Below are 19,248 nucleotides of genomic sequence, written 5' to 3'. Positions count from 1 at the left end.
AGGAGAACAACCCCAGTTTCTCCAACCTAACCTTGCAACTAAAATTCCTCATCCCTGGAACCATCCTAGTAAACCTCCTCTGCACCCTCTCAAGGACCCTCACATCCTTCATAATGTGTGGTGATCACTGGTTTGCACATACCCAAATGTTCTGTGTTCGTGTCTGCGATGTCATCACACACCGACAATTGCTCAGTGACATCACCCTGCTCCCCGGGTATTTCCTCAACTGGGAGATTTTTCTCTGACTCCAGTGCTTCTGGTATCTTTCCACCTGCAGGCTCCAGCAGGAGATTTTAAAATTGAAAACCGAAATTGTTTCACTTGTCGGCTTAGTTAACCATTCATCTGGAATTTAGAGCTTTTAGTGCTATGCTGTGTTGTCTGTAAGGGGTTCCATGGCTCTTGGACTGGTGGATCTAATCCATGTCCTTCCACTGCCCTGTTTCACCTCTGCCCTCCCTGATCACCTCTTTGCTGTTGTCTAACTTCCTCTGTCTCTGTGTGTGTTTGATCTGTGTTTAGTATTTTACTGTTACTTCTGCAACCGTGTCTAAATGAGGTTTCCACCATTGTTCATCCCTCGACCTTGTGCTGCTGACTTACCAGTTTTATCTTCCTGCAGCATCTTACAGTCAGGAATTGTTTTTCCGGTGCGATTGTACATTTCTCTCATGTTTCAGAACTTATATTAACCATCAAATTCTGCATCATTGTAATTCCGTGTAATTTATTTTGCAGAACCTGAAATGTTAACCTTGTTTCTCTCTTCATACATTCCTGCAGATATTACCAATCCCCAGTTACCTGTGGAGATGATGATGTTTGACCTTCTTGAATCACTGCAGTCCATGTGGTGAAGGTGCTCCCACAGTGCTCTTAGGTAAGGAGTTACAGGTTATTCACCAGTGATGATGAAGGAATGGTGATATATATCCAAGTCAATGACATAAGTGTGATATAAATACAAATTAATGTAATCACAGAAACGTTACACAGCAAAATTTGACACTGAGCCTCATGAGCAGACATGAGTTCAGGTGACCAAAAGTTTGTTCAGAGGTAGGTTTTAAGGAGCACCTTAAAGGAGGAAACTGAGATAGGGAGACGGGGATGTTTAAGGACGAATTTAAAACCCTTGTGGTCTTGGCAACTGAAAGAGCGGCCACCAGTGGTGGGGTGATTAATATCAGGAATATTAAAGAGGCCGATCTTAGATGAACAAATGTTTCAGGGGGTTCTGTGGCTGGAGGAGATTACAGAGATAGGGATGATCGCAGCCAGGGAGGAAATCCATTGAGTGGAGGGTTGTGTGGGTATTATGACACATTCAATGGTAAATGTTGAGTTGTTCAAATTCTGGAAGGAAACTTGAAGCAACTGTCATTACCCATTTTTGCAATTTGTATGTTTCGAGATGCAGGCTTTGAATTCAGTAGTAATAAGACCACTGAGTCTCAGGTTTTTAATAAAACTAAATTAGACATTTATTAATACAAGAAAGATTGTAAGCACATACATATGTCTACAAAATTACTACTATAAAAACTACAAAAATCCCCTAATTAACCTGACTCTCAGTTACACCCCAGTTAACAGTAAAACACAGATTTAAACAGACCTTTAAACAGGCTTTTGATAAGGTCCCACATCGGAGACTGATAACAAAGATAAGAGCCCATGGGATCCAAGGCAATTTGGCAAATTGGATTCAGAATTGGCTGAGTGGCAGGAAGCAGAGGGTGATGGTCGAGGGGTGTTTTTGTGACTGGATGCCTTTGTCCAGTGGGATTTCACAGGGATTGGTGTTGGGTCCCTTGCTGTTTGTGGCATATATAAAAGATTTAGACTTGAATGTAGGATGGTTGATCAGTAAGTTCGTAGTTGACATGAAAATTGGTGGGGTGGTAAATAGTGAGGAGGATAACCTTAGATTACAGGAGGATATAGACAGGCTGGTCAGATGGGCTGATCGGTGGCAAATGGAATTTAATCCGGATAAGTGTGAGGTGATGCACTTGGGCAGGAGAAACAAGGCACGGGAATACACAATGAATGACAGGACCCCGGGAAGTACCGAGGATCAGATGCACCTTGGTGTGCATGTCCACCAATCCCTTAAGGTATCAGGACGGGTAGATAAGGTGGTTATAAAGGCATCTGGGATACTTGCCTTTATGAGCCGAGGCATAGAATATAAGAGCAGGGAGATTAGGCTGGAACTGTATAAAACTCTGCTTAGGCCACAGCTAGAGTATTGCGTGCAGTTCTGGAATCCGCATTGTAAGAAGGGTGTGATTGCACTGGAGAGAGAGCGCTGAGGAGATTTACCAGAATGTTGCCTGAGCTGAGAGTTTTAGTTATGAGGAGAGATTGGATAGACTGGGGTTATTTTCCCTGGAGCAGAGGAGATTGAGGGGGGGCATGATTCAGGTGTATAAAATTATGAGGGGCATAGATAGGGCAGACAGGAAGGAACTTTTCCCCTTGGTGGAGGGATCAATAACCAGGGGGCATAGATTTAAGGTAAGGGGCAGGAGGTTTATACGGGATGTGAGGAAGAATTTTTTTCACCCAGAGGGTGGTGGAATCTGGAGCTCACTGCCTGAAAGGGTGGTAGAGGCAGAAACCCTCATAACATTTAAGAAGTATTTGGATGTGCACTTGTGATGCCATGGCATACGAGGCTATGGGCCTAGTGCTGGAAAATGGGATTAAGGACTCCATCCCGTTCTCTCAGTTCCTTCGCCTCCGTCGCATCTGTTCTGATGATGCTACTTTCAAAAACAGTTCCTCTGACATGTCCTCCTTCTTCCTTAACCGAGGTTTTCCACCCACGGTAGTTGACAGGGCCCTCAACCGTGTCCGGCCCATTTCCCGCGCATCCGCCCTCACCCCTTCTCCTCCCTCCCAGAAACATGATAGGGTCCCCCTTGTCCTCCCTTATCACCCCACCAGCCTCCGCATTCAAAGGATCATCCTCCGCCATTTCCGCCAACTCCAGCATGATGCCACCACCAAACACATCTTCCCTTCACCCCCCCGGCGGCATTCCGTAGGGATCATTCCCTCCGTGACACCCTGGTCCACTCCTCCATCACGCCTACTCTTCAACCCCCTCCCACGCCACCTCCCCATGCAAACGCAGAAGATGCAACACCTGCCCCTTCACTTCCTCTTTCCTCACCGTCCAAGGGCTCAAACACTCCTTTCAAGTGAAGCAGCAGTTCACTTGCACTTCCCTCAACTTAGTCTACTGCATTCGTTGCTCCCAATGCGGTTTCCTCTACATTGGAGAGACCAAACGCAGATTGAGCGGTCGCTTTGCAGAACACCTTCGGTCTGTCCGCAAGCATGACCCAGACCTTCCTGTCGCTTGCCATTTCAACACTCCACCCTGCTCTCTTGCCCACAAGTCTGTCCTTGGCTTGCTGCATTGTTCCAGTGAAGCTCAACGCAAACTGGAGGAACAGTACCTCATCTTCCAACTAGGCACTTCACAGCCTTCTGGACTGAATATTGAGTTCAACGGTTTTAGATCTTGAACTCTCTCCTACATCCCCACCCCCTTCTCGTTTCTTCCCCCTCCTTTTTGTTTTTTCCAATAATTTATATAGATTTTTTCTTTTCCCACGAATTTCCATTATTTTTAAATGTATTTCCACCATTGTTTATTTCTACCTTTTAGTATTCCCCCACCCGCACTAGAGCTATCTGTACCTTATCTGTCTTGTCTTCTACTCTTAATTAGCACATTCTTTTAGATAATATCACCACCTTCAACACCTCTTTGTTCTTTTGTCTGTGACAGCTTTTGGTTATCTCCACCTATCACTGGCTGCTTGTCCCAACAAAACCACCCCCCTTAAACCAGCTTATATTTCACCCCTTTCCTAATTTTACTTAGTTGTGTTGAAGGGTCATGAGGACTCAAAACGTCAACTGTACTCTTCTCCGCCTATGCTGCCAGACCTGCTGAGTTTTTCCAGGTATTTCTGTTTCTGTTTTTGTTTTAGAATAATTAGGTACTTGTTTGACTGGCGCAGATTCAATGGGCCGAAGGGCCTTTTTCTGTGCTGTAGACCTCTATGACCCCTGGCAAAGCACTCCCTGGACAGTCACATTCAAAATGAGTTTCTTTCAGCACTGGGCCCTTGCATATGGACTTGAGGCTTATAGGATGGAGGCTTTAGATCTTAGAATCCCTTTCCTTTTACCAACAGCCTTCTCTTCCTTTATACATATTTTCCTCTTTAAATGCAAATTCTCATTGTCACTAGCTTTTTTTAAATCTTAAATCTTCTTACAATAAGACCCTTTCATAATACCCACTTTGCTAGTAAGCTATGAAAAAATAAGCATATTGTTTCTGAGTTTCACCTGGTTAGGTGTAATATTTCACCCACTCTTTTGAATGGTCTATTTAAATATGCAAATTGGCCCTTTTACATCTCACTTTCTATTTCCCTTTGTTTATCTAATTACCATTTCAAACTTACTTCTCTCCTATACATCAAAGCCTCTAGACCAGCTGGTTTTAATCCAATTAAGACACACATACATAGATACAGACACCACTAAACTCTATTTTTAAAAATTTTCAATAACATTATGGACCTTATTATATCTTCTTGACATCCCCTTCCTTATCAAAAATGAACTCACATAATTCTAAAAGACAGCTTTTTTATTAACCCATCTTACACTATCTCCTATACTTAACTATATACTTACACTATTACATTACCAGTTGCATTCATTAACATAACAATATATATGCAAATCCTTGGTATCAGCAGAAATCATTCCAGTTCAGTGTCCAGGTGTTAAAATGTCCAATATTCCCTTTATGTTTCAAACACTTGATACCGCATCTGCAATCAGATTCTCTCGCCCAGTGACATGTATTATCTGTAGATTAAATGGTTGCATTAATAAACTCCACCTGAATAGCTTTGCACTTTTGTCTTGAAATTTGTCCCGAAACTTGACTTTCACATCCTTTGGAGCCACCTTACCATGTCCAATAGTATGGTCTAGATATGTACCTTGCGCTTTTGCAAATTCACTTCTAGTCAAGCTCATCACCAAATTAGCTTCTTGTAATCGAGTAAATAACTCTTCCAGATGCTGTAACTGCTCCTCCCATGTCTGACTGAAAACTATTAAGTCATCAATATAAACCGCACAATTGCTTAGACCTGCAAATACATTTTTTTGTCAGTATTTGAAATGTCACCGGTGCATTCTTCATGCCACTGGCATGACTTTAAACTGATATAGTCCATTTGGCGTCACAAAAGCCGATATCTCCTTTGCTCTCTCCGAAAGCGGTAATTGCCAATATCCTTTTAGCAAGTCAATCTTTGTGATAAATTTTGATTGTCCCACTTTCTCAATACAACCCTCTAACCTTAGGATATGAATCTGCTTTTGTCACGTATTCTCCTTTCGATAGTCCACACACAGTCTCTGTGTTCCATCCAGTTTCGGTACCAGTACAATAGGCGAACTCCAGTTGCTGCAACTAGACTCAATGATATCATTTTGAAGCATGAAGTCAATTTCTTTCTGTACTTGTAATAACTTTGCCAGATTTAATCTATAAGGATGTTGCCTCCTCGAAGATGAAACTTCTACAGAGACATCATATATGGCTAAATCTATCCTCCCCAACATATTTCCACAAATAGCTTTTTATGACTGCAATAGCTTTTCCAAATCATTTTGACACTTGTCTGGAAGGGAACTCAATATTACGTTTCAGCTTTCAAGTTCCCCTCAATATCCAATTTGACTAGAGGAAAATCAATGTCAGTGTCCTGCATTCCTACCTCTTTCTCGTCATTTACCACCACTAATACCTCTTTTTGTTTCTCTTCCCTGTCAAAGTACTTTTTAAGCATATTTACATGACTCACCATCTGCTTCTTTCTTCTATCTGGAGCATTTATTGAATAATCTACTTCACTCAATTTCTTTTCAATCCTGTAAGGCCCACTAAACCTTACCTTTAAGAAGTCACTCAGTACTCGTAACAGAACTAACACTTTGTCTCCAGCAATAAAATTCTGAGCTGTAGTCTTCCTGTGTGAATAACATTCTGGAATACATTTTGCCTCTGTTTCTGAGAAAGCTGTCCGATATAATTATTTTAATTGCAAATCTTTTGCTGCAACTCAATTAATTGCCTTGAGTTAAACACTTCAGTTGAACTGTCCTCTGCTGTGTCTTTACGAACAATATTATAAAACACAGCGCCTGCTCATTGTATTTCAATACCCTCTTCATGCCTTTGAACTGCTTATCCTTTTCGTTTCTCTTGCTTCAACCTGTGTGCCTGTGAATTCGTTATCACACAACCTGGAAACAATCCAGGATGCTCCCCTTGTAACACCTCTATTGAAAACACTTCTGCAGGCTGCTGACCTACCATTGGCATCACCCACATTTGTGATCCAGCTATATCATTACCCAGAATAAATTGAACCCCTGCAATGGGCAATTTTTCCACCACCCCAACAGTCACTTCGCCAGTTTTCCACTTACTCTTAAAATTTATCTTCCACAATGGAATTGCTTTAGCATCTCCATGAACCCCAATTATTATCACCTGTTCCTGCAATTCTTCCTCTGCACAACAACTATCACTATCCCACAACATTAAGGATTGACTAGCCCCGTGTCTCTTAAAATTTAACATCTTTGCCTACTCCACCCTTTACACATGGAAAGACTTTCCCTTCACATACAAAATCTTTAAACATTTCTGCAACCTGCTCCTCAGAATTCTCTTGGGTAAGCTCAACACATTCCCACTTCTTTACCTATCACTGATTCTCCCTGTTTTACTTGTACACAAACCACTGGTTTCTCCTGAGCCTCAGAACACGCAGCACTTTTGCTTCCAAAACTTTCCTGCACCTGAATGATTCCAACAGATTTTCCCTGCAATTTCCAACATACTGACTTTGTGTGTCCTACTTTATTACAATGAAAACACCTCAACTTTCAAATGTCACTTCTACCCTCAACACCTTCCTTTTTATTCTGAGAAAAAAACTTCCTGGGAATTTCCAGCTACTCCTCTTCCCTGACTACCACCTTCCTTTCACCTTCCCACTTTCTATCCTTTTCCAATTTGAAAGGGTGACAAAAAAAGGTTTAGCTCTATGAAATAACTCATAATCATCAGCTGTCTCTGCTATAAAAACAAAAAACTACTGCGGATGCTGGAAATCCAAAACAAAAACAGAAGAAAAGAGTCGACATTTCGAGTCCTCACGACCCTTCAACAGTTGAAGGGTCGTGAGGACTCGAAACGTCGACTCTTCTTCTCCACCGATGCTGCCAGACCTGCTGAGTTTTTCCAGGTAATTCTGTAGCTGTCTCTGCTGCTTGTCTTACCGGTTGAACCCTCTGTTCCTCCACATTTGTTCTCACTACCAAAGGGATTGAATCTTTAAATTCCTCCAAAAGAATTACTTCTCTAAGCGCTGCATATGTTGTCTCTATTTTTAATGCCCGTATCCACTGTTCAAAATTACTTTGTTTTACTCTTTCACACTCGATAAAAGTTTGCCCAGGCTGTTTTCTCATATTCCTAAATTTCTGCCTGTATGCCTCAGGAACCAACTCATATGCACTCAAAATAGCCTTTTTTTACCACATCATAATTCACTGACATTTTTGCTAACGAAGCATATACCTCATGTGTTCTACACACCAACCTGGATTGTAACAGCAATGTCCACTTCTCCTTGACCATTTCACCAGTTTAGCTATCTTCTCAAATGAAATAAAGAATGCTTCAATATCTTTTTCCTCAAACTTTGGAAGAACTTGTACAATTTAAACTTCTCCCCACTGGGTTTTAGGTTACAGGTTTTTTCCTCATCAGAACTTTCCTCAGAATCTGAGGTCTCTTTTTTAACTTCCAGCCTTTTAAGCCGATATTCTCTGTCTCTTTCCTTAGTTCACTCTTTCATTGCTAACTTTTCCCTCTGGAGATCAACTTCTTGCATTTCTGTTTCTTTTTGAAATAATCTGTCTTTTTCCCTTTTTTTTTCTGCTGCCTCTAGTTCCAGTTTTTTTTTCATGTCCTTTGCTTGTTCAAGTTCAAGGTTCTTCAGTTCAAACTGAAGTTGCACCACCTCTATCTGTGACTCACTAATGCCAGGTGTCACTTCCAACTTCAAATGCTGTGCTATCACTTCAACTATATCTGCTTTCCTAGCCCCCACCGGTAACCCCAATTGCAAGTTATCTGCCAACTTTGTTAACTTATTCTTGGATACTTTCTGTAACCCAGTCAGGGTTATATCTTCTACTTCCATAAAGATTTAGCCATGGATACAGGCATTTTTGCAGTCTCATCACTTCAAAAATACCTCACACCCATTCCTGAATTCAAAGTGCTTCTCGTACTCGTAATCTAAAAATCACCAATCAAAAAAATCAAGGGATTACAAATATATCCCTCAAAGAGCCCCCAATTATTATGACAGAGCCAGTGGTAAATGCTGAGTTGTTCAAATCCCAGAGGGAAACTTGAAACAACTGCCATAACCCATTTATGCAATTTGTATGTTTCGAGATGCAGTCTTTGAATTCAGTAGTGATAAGACCACAGAGTCTCAAGAGGTTTTTTATAAAACTAAATTAAACATTTATTAATACAAGAAAGATTGTAAGCACATACATATGTCTACAAAATTACTACTATAATAACTACAAAAATCCCCTAATTAATCTGATTGTCAGTTACACCCCAGTTAAGGCAACAGTAAAACACAGATTTAAACAGATCCTTGGCAAAGCCCTCCCTGGACAGTCACATTCAATATGAGTTTCTTTCATCACTGGGTCCTTGCAGACAGGCTTAGAGGATGGAGGCTTTAGATCTTAGAATCCCTCCTCCTTTTACCAACAGCCTTCTCTTCCTTTATATATATTTTCCTCTTTGAATGCAAATTTGCATTGTCACTCGGTTTTTTTCACTTTAAACCTGCTAACAATAAAACCTTTCATAATACTCACTTTACTAGTAAGCTTTGAAAAAAATAAAGACATTGTTTCTGAGCTTCACCTGGTTAGGTGTAATATTTCACCTCTTTTAAAAGGTCTACTTAAGAACGCAAATTGGCCCCTTTACATCTCACCTATGTTTATCTAATTACCATTTCAAACCAACTTATCTTCTATACATCAAAGCCTCTAGACCAGCTGTCTTTAATCCAATTAAGACACACACACTTAGACACAGACACCACTAAACTCTATTTTTAAATAATTTTCAATAACATTATAGGCATTATTATACCATCTTGACAGCGGGTGGAGTTGACTACAGAGATAGGGATGATCGCAGCCAGGAAGGAAAACAAGGATGAGAATTTTTAAATTTTGCTGCTTCTTAACCGGGAACCTTTGTAGATCAATGAGCAAAGGGGTGAACGGTGAACAAGACTTGATGCGAGTAAACACACGAGCAGCAGAGTTTTGGATGACCTCAAGATCACAGGGAGGTTGAATGTGGGAGGCCGGCAGGGAGTGTGTTAGGATAGTTAAGTCTAGAGGGAACAAAGGAATGGATGACGGTTTCAGCAGAGGATGAGCTGAGACGAGGGTGGAGTTGGACGATGTTGCTGAGGTGGAAATTGGCGGTCTTGGTGATGATGTGGATGTGCTTGGAATCTCGTCTTTGGGTGAAATATTTTTCCATGGTTGTGAACAGCCTGGTTCAGCCTCAGGCAGTTACCAGGAAGAGGGATGGAGCCGGTGGCTGGGAATGGAGTTTGTAGTGGGGACTGAAGAAAACGGCTTCAGTCTTCCCAATACTTAAATGGAGAAAATTTCAGCTCATCCAGCACTGGATGTCGTACAAGTCAGGACTGTGTGTGACTTGGAAAGGAACTTGGAGGTGATGGTTTTCACATACACCAGCTACCCTGGTCCTTCTAGGTGGTGGAGGTTGAGGGTTTTGGACATTCCCACACAGTTCTGGTCAAGCTGTATATATATAAAATCTCTCTCCTTTACCCCCTGTTTTCTTTCTTTATTTCTCTCTCGCTCTCTTTTCATTCAGCTCTATTTCCCAACCTGTCTTTGTGTTTTTGTGGGTTCCCTCTCACTCCCTTTTTCTGTTTTAAATCAGTTTCACAGGATATTAGAAGGGGAGGATTTGCAGTCAGAAAACAGCATCTGAAGGAGTCGCCCAATACCTGAACAGCGTAGCATTTTGAACATGGTAGGAAAAAGCACTGTTCAAATTGGAGAGAAACCGTGGAAATGTGGAGACTGTGAAGAGAGATTCAGTTACCCGTGTCAGGTGGAAACTCATCGACGCACTCACACTGGGGAAAGACCATTCACCTGCTCCGTATGTGGGAAGGGATTCTCTCGATCATCCCAGCTGATTACACACCAGCGAATTCACACCGGGGAGAAACCATTCACCTGCTCCGTATGTGGGAAGGGATTCTCTCGATCATCCCAGCTGATTACACACCAGCGAATTCACACCGGGGAGAAACCATTCACCTGCTCCGAGTGTGGGAAGGGATTCACTCAGTTATCCAACCTGCTAAGGCACCAGCGAGTTCACACTGGGGAGAGACCTTTTAAATGCCCAGATTGTGGGAAATGCTATAAAAGTTCATGGGAACTAATGCTGCATCAACGTGTTCACACTGACGAGAGACCATTTAGGTGCTCTCTCTGTGGGACTGGGTTCAAGCGATCATCTCACCTCACTGTACACCAGTGAATTCACACTGGCGAGAAACCGTTCACCTGCTACATGTGTGGGAAGGGATTTACTTGTTCAGCCAGCCTGCTGAGACACCAGCGAGTTCACACGGGAGAGAGACCTTTCACCTGCTACACGTGTGGGAAGGGATTCACACAGTTATCCCATGTGCTGACACACCAGCGAGTTCACACGGGAGAGAGACCTTTCACCTGCTACATGTGTGGGAAGGGATTCACTCAGTTATCCCACGTGCTGACACACCAGCGAGTTCACACTGGGGAGAGACCTTTTAAATGCCCAGACTGTGGCAAGTGCTATAAAAGTTCTGGGGAACTGATGGCTCATCATCCTGTTCATACTGATGAGAGACCTTTTAGATGCCCAGACTGAGGGAAGTGCTTTAAATGTTCCAGGGACCTGATGTCCCATCAAAGTGTTTACACAGACGAGAGACTGTTCAGGTGTCCTCACCGCAGGACTGGGTTCAAGCGATCATCTCAACGCAATGTGCACCAGCGAGTTCACACTGAGAGAGACCTTTCACCTGCTACTTTTGTGGGAAGGGATTCGCTCAGTTATCCCATGTGCTGAGATACAAGAGAGCTCACACTGGGAGAGGCCATTCACCTGCTCCGAGTCTAAGAAGACATTCACTCGGTCATGGACTCTGCTGAGTCACCATCAAGTTTACAAGTGACGACAGTAATTGGATTTTTCTGGTAATCGCATCCAGGACTGAACCATGTTCATTGGGGTCTGTTTCTACTAATGTTAATAAACTCCAGGCCAGTTAGAGGTGTTAATGTTCTGGATATAATAAAAATAAATCAGCTTTGTGTTAAATACACAGTGTGCCGAGTCTTCTTAATATCTATAACACAAGTTAAGTGCATCCCTCTCCCGTCTCCTCTGTACTCACCTCCAACCCACCAAGGCTCCTTAGCATCTTCCAAACCCAAGACCACTACCACCTAGAAGGACAAGGGCAGCACACACCAATGACCACTCCATCCTCCTCCAATGCCTCTCCACTGGTGTCCAGCTGGGTGGGACTGCACGGTCCTGATTCCTTCCTTATTGACTTGTAGCCAGAGAATCTCCTGCAGTAGCTGTAATTATTTGAGTTACACTGTTACAAACGCACTCACTCGATAGATGATCAGGTATCACTGCCCTTTGATAGGTAAAAACATTTGATAATTCCCATTAAAATATAAAGCACAGCAGAACAACTGTGCATTGGCCTGTTACAAACTTATTGAAACAGATTCATTGCCGCCTCCTCCCTTTCCACGTTCATTGCCACCTCCTCCCTTTCCACGTTCCAGGTCCCCAAACACACTTTCCCAGTGACACAGTAATTTACTTGTACTATTTACAATTTAGTATTCTGTATTCACTGCTCACGATGTGGTCTCCGCTACACTGTGGAGACTAAATCCAGATTGGGTGACTGCTTCATGTAAAATCACCATTCACTTTGCAAGTGCGATCCTGAGCTGGTTCTCATTTACTGTTTTAATTCTCAGCCTCACTTCAAGTCTGACCTCTGAGCCCTCGGCCGCCTGTACTGCCGCATGAAGTCCAACAGAAGCTCGAGGAGCAGCAACTCGTCTTTGATTAGTCACTTTACAACCTTTCAGACTCAACGTTAATTTTAATAATTTCATATCATAAACATCACTCCCATTTTTAGGGCAGTAGATGCTGGTAATGGCTCTGCTGTTACCATTTATCCCTCCTCTGAACCTGTCTTATTTGTTTACTTGTCCCATTAGTTTCTTTAATTGTCTGGTCACCCAATGTTGCCTTGCACCATTGTCCCCTTTATCATTTACTCTCTCCAGCCTTCCATCCTGTCACAAGACCGTTTGTTGTTTCCTTCTGTCTGTCCATGTTTTCTCTGACTCTGGACTTGTTTATAAACTGTTAAATCTGGGAAATTTTCCAGTTTGGATAAAAGTTCAGCGACGTGAAACATTCATTGTGAATGATGCTGTTTCACCTGCTGAGTGTTTCCAACATTTTCTGTTTTGAGATCGGATTTGCAGCATCTGCGGTATCTTGTTTTTGGGGTCACTGTGGATCAGTTTTCCCTCACTTATCGTTACCTGTTTAAAGGTGAAGAAGGAGCTTTTAAAGAATGAGACAACAGGAACTGTCACCCTGTTCGACATGAAACTAAACTCACTGTTAATTCCTCATCAGTAACAATATTAAACACAAAGTTTCCAGCCGGGATTGAACCCGGACTTTCTCATGTAAAGTAAACGTGATAATCACTGCACTGGGGAAATGAGTGTGAATCCCCCCCGGACAGAGGGAACTGACCATCCATCTCTAGCTCTAATTCCCAAACAGAAAATGCTGCCAAGAATCAGCAAGTCAGGCTGAGTCTGTGGCTGCTCTCAGCGTTTGAAACCGTCACAATACCCGGGTGATTGACGGCAGCTCCGGACCAATAGGAAGAGGGGGCGGGACTGGAGGACCGAGCGTCGGGGCTGGTACTCCAACCAATCGGAGTGAATGAGGGGGCGGGGCCGGGCTGTGACTGGAGCATGCGCAGTACAGGTAATGGCGATGGGGAGACGGGTCCACAATGGGTAAAGGGGGGGATGGCGGGGCGGAGGGAGCGATGGATCCGGCGGGTGGACGGAGAGGCTCCGGAAACATGTTGTGTAAACCGTAAACCCCGGAAATAAACTGACCGGTCCCCCCTCCCCCGTTTGCACCGAGCGGGGCCGCAGCTCCCAGATCAATGAAGAGCCGGTTTGTATCAGGCTGGACATTGGTTCCAGAGGCTGGTCTCTGGTCTCCAGAGTCGGTTCTTTTTCATTGAATCATTGAATGGTTACAATACAGACAGAGGCCATTCAGCCCCTCCTGCTTGTGCTGGCTCTCTGCAAGCGCAAATCAGCTGGTCCCAATCCCCTGCCCAGGACCACAAGACCAACAGCAGATATTACCCATCCCCAGTTACCTGTGGAGAAGATGATGTTTGACCTTCTTGAACCATTTCAGTCCATGTGGTGAAGGTGCTCCCACAATGCTGTTAGATAAAGAGTTACAGCGATGATGAAGGAACAGCGATATATGTCCAAATCAACAACAACAATGTGTGTTTATATAGCACATTTCATGTAATAGACCTTCCCAGGTTTAACAGATGTGCTAAAAAGCAACATTTGACAGAGAATCATGTAAAGAGGTAAGAGGGCAGATGGCCAAAAGTTTGGTCAAAGATGTAGGTTTAAAGGAGAATCTTGAACGAGGAAAGAAAGAAAGAGAGCGGAGAGGTTTATGGAGGAAATTCCAGTGCTTATGGCCTTTGAGCTCAGATGTGGATACTAAGGATGAAGCGATTAAAATCGGGAATGCTCAGGAAGCTGGAATGAGCAGAGTGCAGAGACCTGGGTGGGTTGTGAGGCTGGAGGAGATTACAGATATAGGGAGGGGTGAGACCATGGAGGGACTTGAAAACAAAGATGAGAAATTTAAAATGTTGGTGCTTCTTAAACAGGAACTTTCATAGGTCAGTGAGCACAGCGGTGATGGGTGAAAAGGACTGGGTGCGAGTAAATATACGGGCAGCAGAGTTTTGGATGACCTAAAGATTATGGGGAAGTTGAATGTGGGAGACCGGCCAGAAGTGCGTTAGGAAGGAACGTAAGAAATACGAGTAGCAATAGGCCATTCAGCCCTTCGAGCCCTTCTGCCATTCAATGAGATCACGGCTGATCTTCTACTTCAACACCATTTTCTGGCACTATCCCCTTATCCCAAATGTTTTTTATATGTAGAAATCTATCGATCTCAGTATTGAACATTCTCAACGACTGAGCCTCCACAGCCCTATGGGGCAGAGAATTCCAAAGATTCACCATCCTCTGCGTGAAGAAATTCCTCCTCACCTCAGTTCCAAATAGCCTGCCCCTTATTTTGAGACTGTGTCCCCTGAATCTAGAACCTCCAGCCAGAGTTAAGCCTAGAAATAACAAAGGAATGGATGACAGTTTCAGACGAGCTGAGACTAGAGTGGAGTCGGGTGATGTTACTGAGGTGGAAACAGGTGGTCTTGGTGATGATGTGGATATGTGGTTGGAAGCTCATCTTGGGGTGAAATATTTCACCATGGCTTTGAACAGTCTGTTTCATCCTCAGAGAGTTGTCAGGGAGAAGGATGGAGCCGTTGGCTAGGGAGCGGAGTTTGTATTGGGGACTGAAGACAATGACTTTCATCTTCCCAATATTTGAATGAAGGAACTTTCTGCTCATCCAGTCCTGGATATCAGCCAAGTCAGAACAGTGTGTGAGTTGGAGGTGATGGTGTTCACATACACCTGCTACGCTGGTCCTTCTAGATGCTGGAGGTTGAGGGTTTGGGAGATTCTATCAAATTGTGGTTCAGTTGTCAGTCTCTAAAATGCCTTTCCATTGCCCCCGTCTCTCCCACCCTCTTCTGTCTCTCCTGTGCCCTTCTATTTCTCTCATTCTTTCTCTATCCCATTTCTCTCATTCTTTCTGTCTGTGTCTCTCCCACTTCTCTCTCTCTTTTTCTCTTGTCACATAGAATTCTCCATCACGGAGGGCTCTGAATACTCCATCTTTAAATATATTTAAGGCTGAGATGGAGAGATTTTTGGTCTCTCAGGCATTCGAGGGAAATGGGGAGCGTGCGGGAAAGTGGTGTTAAAGACCAAGATGAACTAATATTGTTTCAGGCACACTACCTAGACCTTAATTTCTCCAACATAAGAGAAGATTAATTGATGTCCAGTTGCGAACTGATCCATTTTTGGAGTCTTTTCTCCTTTCTAACTCTAGATTATTTCAGTTCTCTTGCCTTCAATTACTCTCACAGACAAGTCCCAGCTCCCTATACCTTCCAGATTGTCTGTCCTAGCCTTGGGATCCAAGGAAGGTATCGGTAACATTCCCGGGATCACTAAACACATAACCTAGTCTTTTGTACTGATATGCTGGGATCATTGAGAATGGTGATGTTTGTGGAGCCTACTCTTCCTGTTAGTTGTTTAATTATCCATACCTTTCCTGACTGGATGTGGCAGGACTGCAGAGCTTTGATCTGATCCATTGTTTTTGGGATTGCTTCACCCTGTCTCAAGCATGCTGCTTCCACTGTTTAGAATGCATGTAGTCTCATGGTATAGGGTCACCAGATTGGAATCTCAGTTTTAGGAATGCCTGGTGCTGCTTCTGACATGTTCTCCTGCAGTTCGTGTTGAACCAGGGTTGGTCCCTTGGCTTGATGGTAATGGTAGAGTAAGGGATATGTGGGCCATGTGGTTACAGATTGTGGCTGAATACAATTCTGCTGCTGCTGATGATCTACAGCACCTCATGGATGCCCATTTATATCTAGATCCATCCTGAATCTATTTCATTTAGCATAGTGATAGTGCCTCACAACATGATGGACGGTATCCTCAGTGTGAAGACGGGACTTTGTCTCATAAGATCACAAGAATTAGGAGCAGGAGTAGGTCATTTGGCTCCTTGAGCCTGTTCCACCATTAATAAGATCATGGCTGATCTCATTGTGGCATCAACTCCACTTTCCTGTCTGCCCTCCCCACCCTGCCAATTAACTCTTGATTGCCAGGATGAAGAACTGTAGCTACGAGGGGAGATTGGAGAGGTTGGGTCTGTTTTCCTTGGAGAAAAGAAGGCTGAGAGGAAACTTAATAGAGGGGTATGGACAGAATAAATAGTGAGAAACTGTTGCCACACTCATGAGTGCATCAAGAGCTAGAGGGCACACATTCAAAATAATGGGCAAAAGGAGTAAAAGTGATGTGAGGAATTTTGTTTTTTACCCAGAGGATGGTTGGAGTCTGGAACAAACTTCCTGAGAGGATGGTGGAGGCAGGTTCGATCGAGGTATTCAAAAGGAAATTGGATTGCTACCTGAAGAGAGAGAATGTGTGAGGTTACGGGGATAAGGCAGGGTAGTGGGATGAGGTAGAATGCTCTTTCAGCAAGCCAGTGCAGACTCGATGGGCCAAATGGCCTCCTTCTGCACTGGAAAGATTCTGTGATCAACCACAATCATGTTGAATGGCGGAGCAGGCTCATTGGGGCTTATGGTCTACTCCTGCTCTTATTTCTTTTTCTTTATTCATTGGATGTGGGTGTAATTGGCTAGCCCAGCATTTATTGCCCATCCCTTCTTCAGAGGGCATTTAGGAGTCAACCGCATTGTGAGTGTGGAGTCACATGTAGGCCAGACCAGGCAAGGACAGCAGATTTCCTTCCCTAAAGGGCATTAGTGAACCAGATGGGTTTTGACGACAAACAACAATGGTTTCACGGTCATTAATAGACTTTTAATTCCAGATTTTTATTGAATTCAAATTTCACCATCTGCTGTGGTGGCATTCAAACCCGGGTCCCCAGAGCATTACCCTGGATCGCTGGATTACCAGTCCAGTGACAAAACCACTACGCCACCGCCTTCCCCTAGTGTTCTCATAGAGGCCAGAGTCTTGTGTAGCCCAGACTGGAGGCAGGTTCCCTTCCCTGAAGGACATTAATGAACCAGTTGGGTTTTTACAAAAAATCCAACAGCTTTCATGGTAATTTTTTGCTAGTTCTGGCCCCAAAAATTACCAGAATCATTAAGTTCAATTTCACAACCTGCCTTTGTGTTTCTGTGGGTTCTCTCTCACTCCCTTTTTTTCTGTTTTAAATCAATTTCACAGGATATTAGAAGGGGAGAATTTTTCAGTCAGGAAACTCAAACCAAACATCACATCAGAATCTGAGAGAGTCGCCCAATTTGTTGTAACCTGAATATCATCGGATTTTGAACATGGAAGGAAAAAGCACCGTTCACAGTGGAGAGAAACTGTGGAAATGTGGAGACTGTGAGGAGGGATTCAGATTTCCATCTGACCTGGAAACTCATCGACGCAGTCACACTGGGGAGAGGCCATTCACCTGCTCCGTATGTGGGAAGGGATTCACTCAGTCATCCAGTCTGCTGAGACACCAGCGAGTTCACAGAGGTGAGAGACCATTCACCTGCTCTGACTGTGGGAAGGGATTCACTCAGTCATCCAACCTGTTGAGACACCAACGAGTTCACACTGGGGAGAGACCATTTACTTGCTCCAAGTGTGGGAAAGGATTCGCTCGGTCATCTGACTTGCTGACACACCAGCGAGTTCACACTGACGAGAGACCTTTTAAATGTTCAGACTGTGGGAAGTGCTTTAAAAGTTCCCGGGACCTGATGCTCCATCAACGTGTTCACACGGACGAGAGACCATTCAGGTGCTTGCACTGTGGGTCTGGGTTCAGACAGTCATCTCAACTCACTGAACACCAGCGAGTTCACACAGGCGAGAGGCCATTCACCTGCTCTGACTGTGGGAAGGGATTCGCTCAGTCATCCAACCTGCTGACACACCAGCGAGTTCACACTGGAGAGAGACCTTTCACCTGCTCTGACTGTGGGAAGGGATTCACTCAGTTATCCACCCTGCTGAATCACCAGAATGTTCACACCGATAAGAGACCTTTTAAATGCCCAGACTGCGGAAAGTGCTATAAAAATTCCAGGGAGCTGATGTCTCATCAACGTGTTCACACTGATAAGAGACCTTTTAAATGCCTGGACTGCGGAAACTGTTTTAAGAGTTCTGGGGAACTGATGCGCCATCAACGTATTCACACTGACGAGAGACCATTCAGGTGCTCTCAGTGTGGGACTGGGTTCAAGACATCATCTGATCTCACTGTACACCAGCGAGTTCACACCGGGGAGAGGCCGTTCACCTGTCCCAACTGTGGGAAGGGATTCACTCAGTCATCCACCCTACTGACACATCAGCGAGTTCACACTGGGGAGAGACCGTTCATCTGCCCCAAGTGTGGAAAGAGATTCACACAGTCATCCAACCTGATGAGACACCGGCGAATTCATAAGTAACTAGAGTGATTGGATTTTGCTGGAAATCACAGAGGACTGAACCGTGTTCATTGGGTCTGTTTCTACTGATGTTAATAATTTCCAACGCAGTTACATAGGCTAATGTTTTTGATAAAAGTCAAATAAAGCAGCTTTGTGTTGAATACATTGTGTTGAATCTTTCTAATATTTCTAACACAAGTTAATTACTTTCGAAGGTTTCTCCCATTCCCCGTCTCCTCCATCCTCACCTTCCAACAAGTATGAGGAGATCATGGAATTTCCTTGTCACTAAGATTGAAACAATCCAATCAGCTGCCTCTGCTGCTTCCCTCCCTTATACTAGTGCACCGGGCCAAACTGTCTCCAAAGTTCCTCCTTACCTGAGCCCTGAACTCACATCTTTCTCCAGTTTCTCGCCCTTCTCCCATCATGCCCTGCAGTCTATTCTAGGGCTTCTCGGCACGACCACCAATGGTGCAGTGATTGAAATGGGGGATGCACAGGGGGCCAGAATTAGAGGAGGGGGTTGTGGAGATGGAGGGTCTGTCTGTGAGTTAAG

General features: G+C 43.8%; 2 protein-coding genes across 2 annotated transcripts in view; one reads left to right on the top strand and one right to left on the bottom strand.

Annotated features, from left to right (window-relative positions):
* The window catches only part of LOC144698213 (uncharacterized), a 352,133-nt gene that overhangs the window by 270,952 nt on the left and 61,933 nt on the right, over positions 1–19,248 (bottom strand). The gene's annotated exons all lie outside the window — the stretch shown is intronic.
* The window catches only part of LOC144696876 (uncharacterized), a 37,143-nt gene continuing 28,135 nt past the window's right edge, over positions 10,241–19,248 (top strand). Inside the window, 2 exon segments of the mRNA XM_078568587.1 lie at positions 10,241–11,081; positions 17,665–18,275. Of these exon segments, the coding sequence (XP_078424713.1) occupies positions 10,247–11,081; positions 17,665–18,275 (1,446 nt within the window). The 5' untranslated portion in view covers positions 10,241–10,246.

The sequence above is a fragment of the Cetorhinus maximus genome, chromosome 23, assembly GCF_964194155.1.
Source record: "Cetorhinus maximus chromosome 23, sCetMax3.hap1.1, whole genome shotgun sequence".
NCBI lineage: Eukaryota > Metazoa > Chordata > Chondrichthyes > Lamniformes > Cetorhinidae > Cetorhinus > Cetorhinus maximus.
The sequence above is the reverse complement of the archived record's forward strand: the minus strand, read 5'-3'. Positions and strand labels throughout refer to the sequence as shown.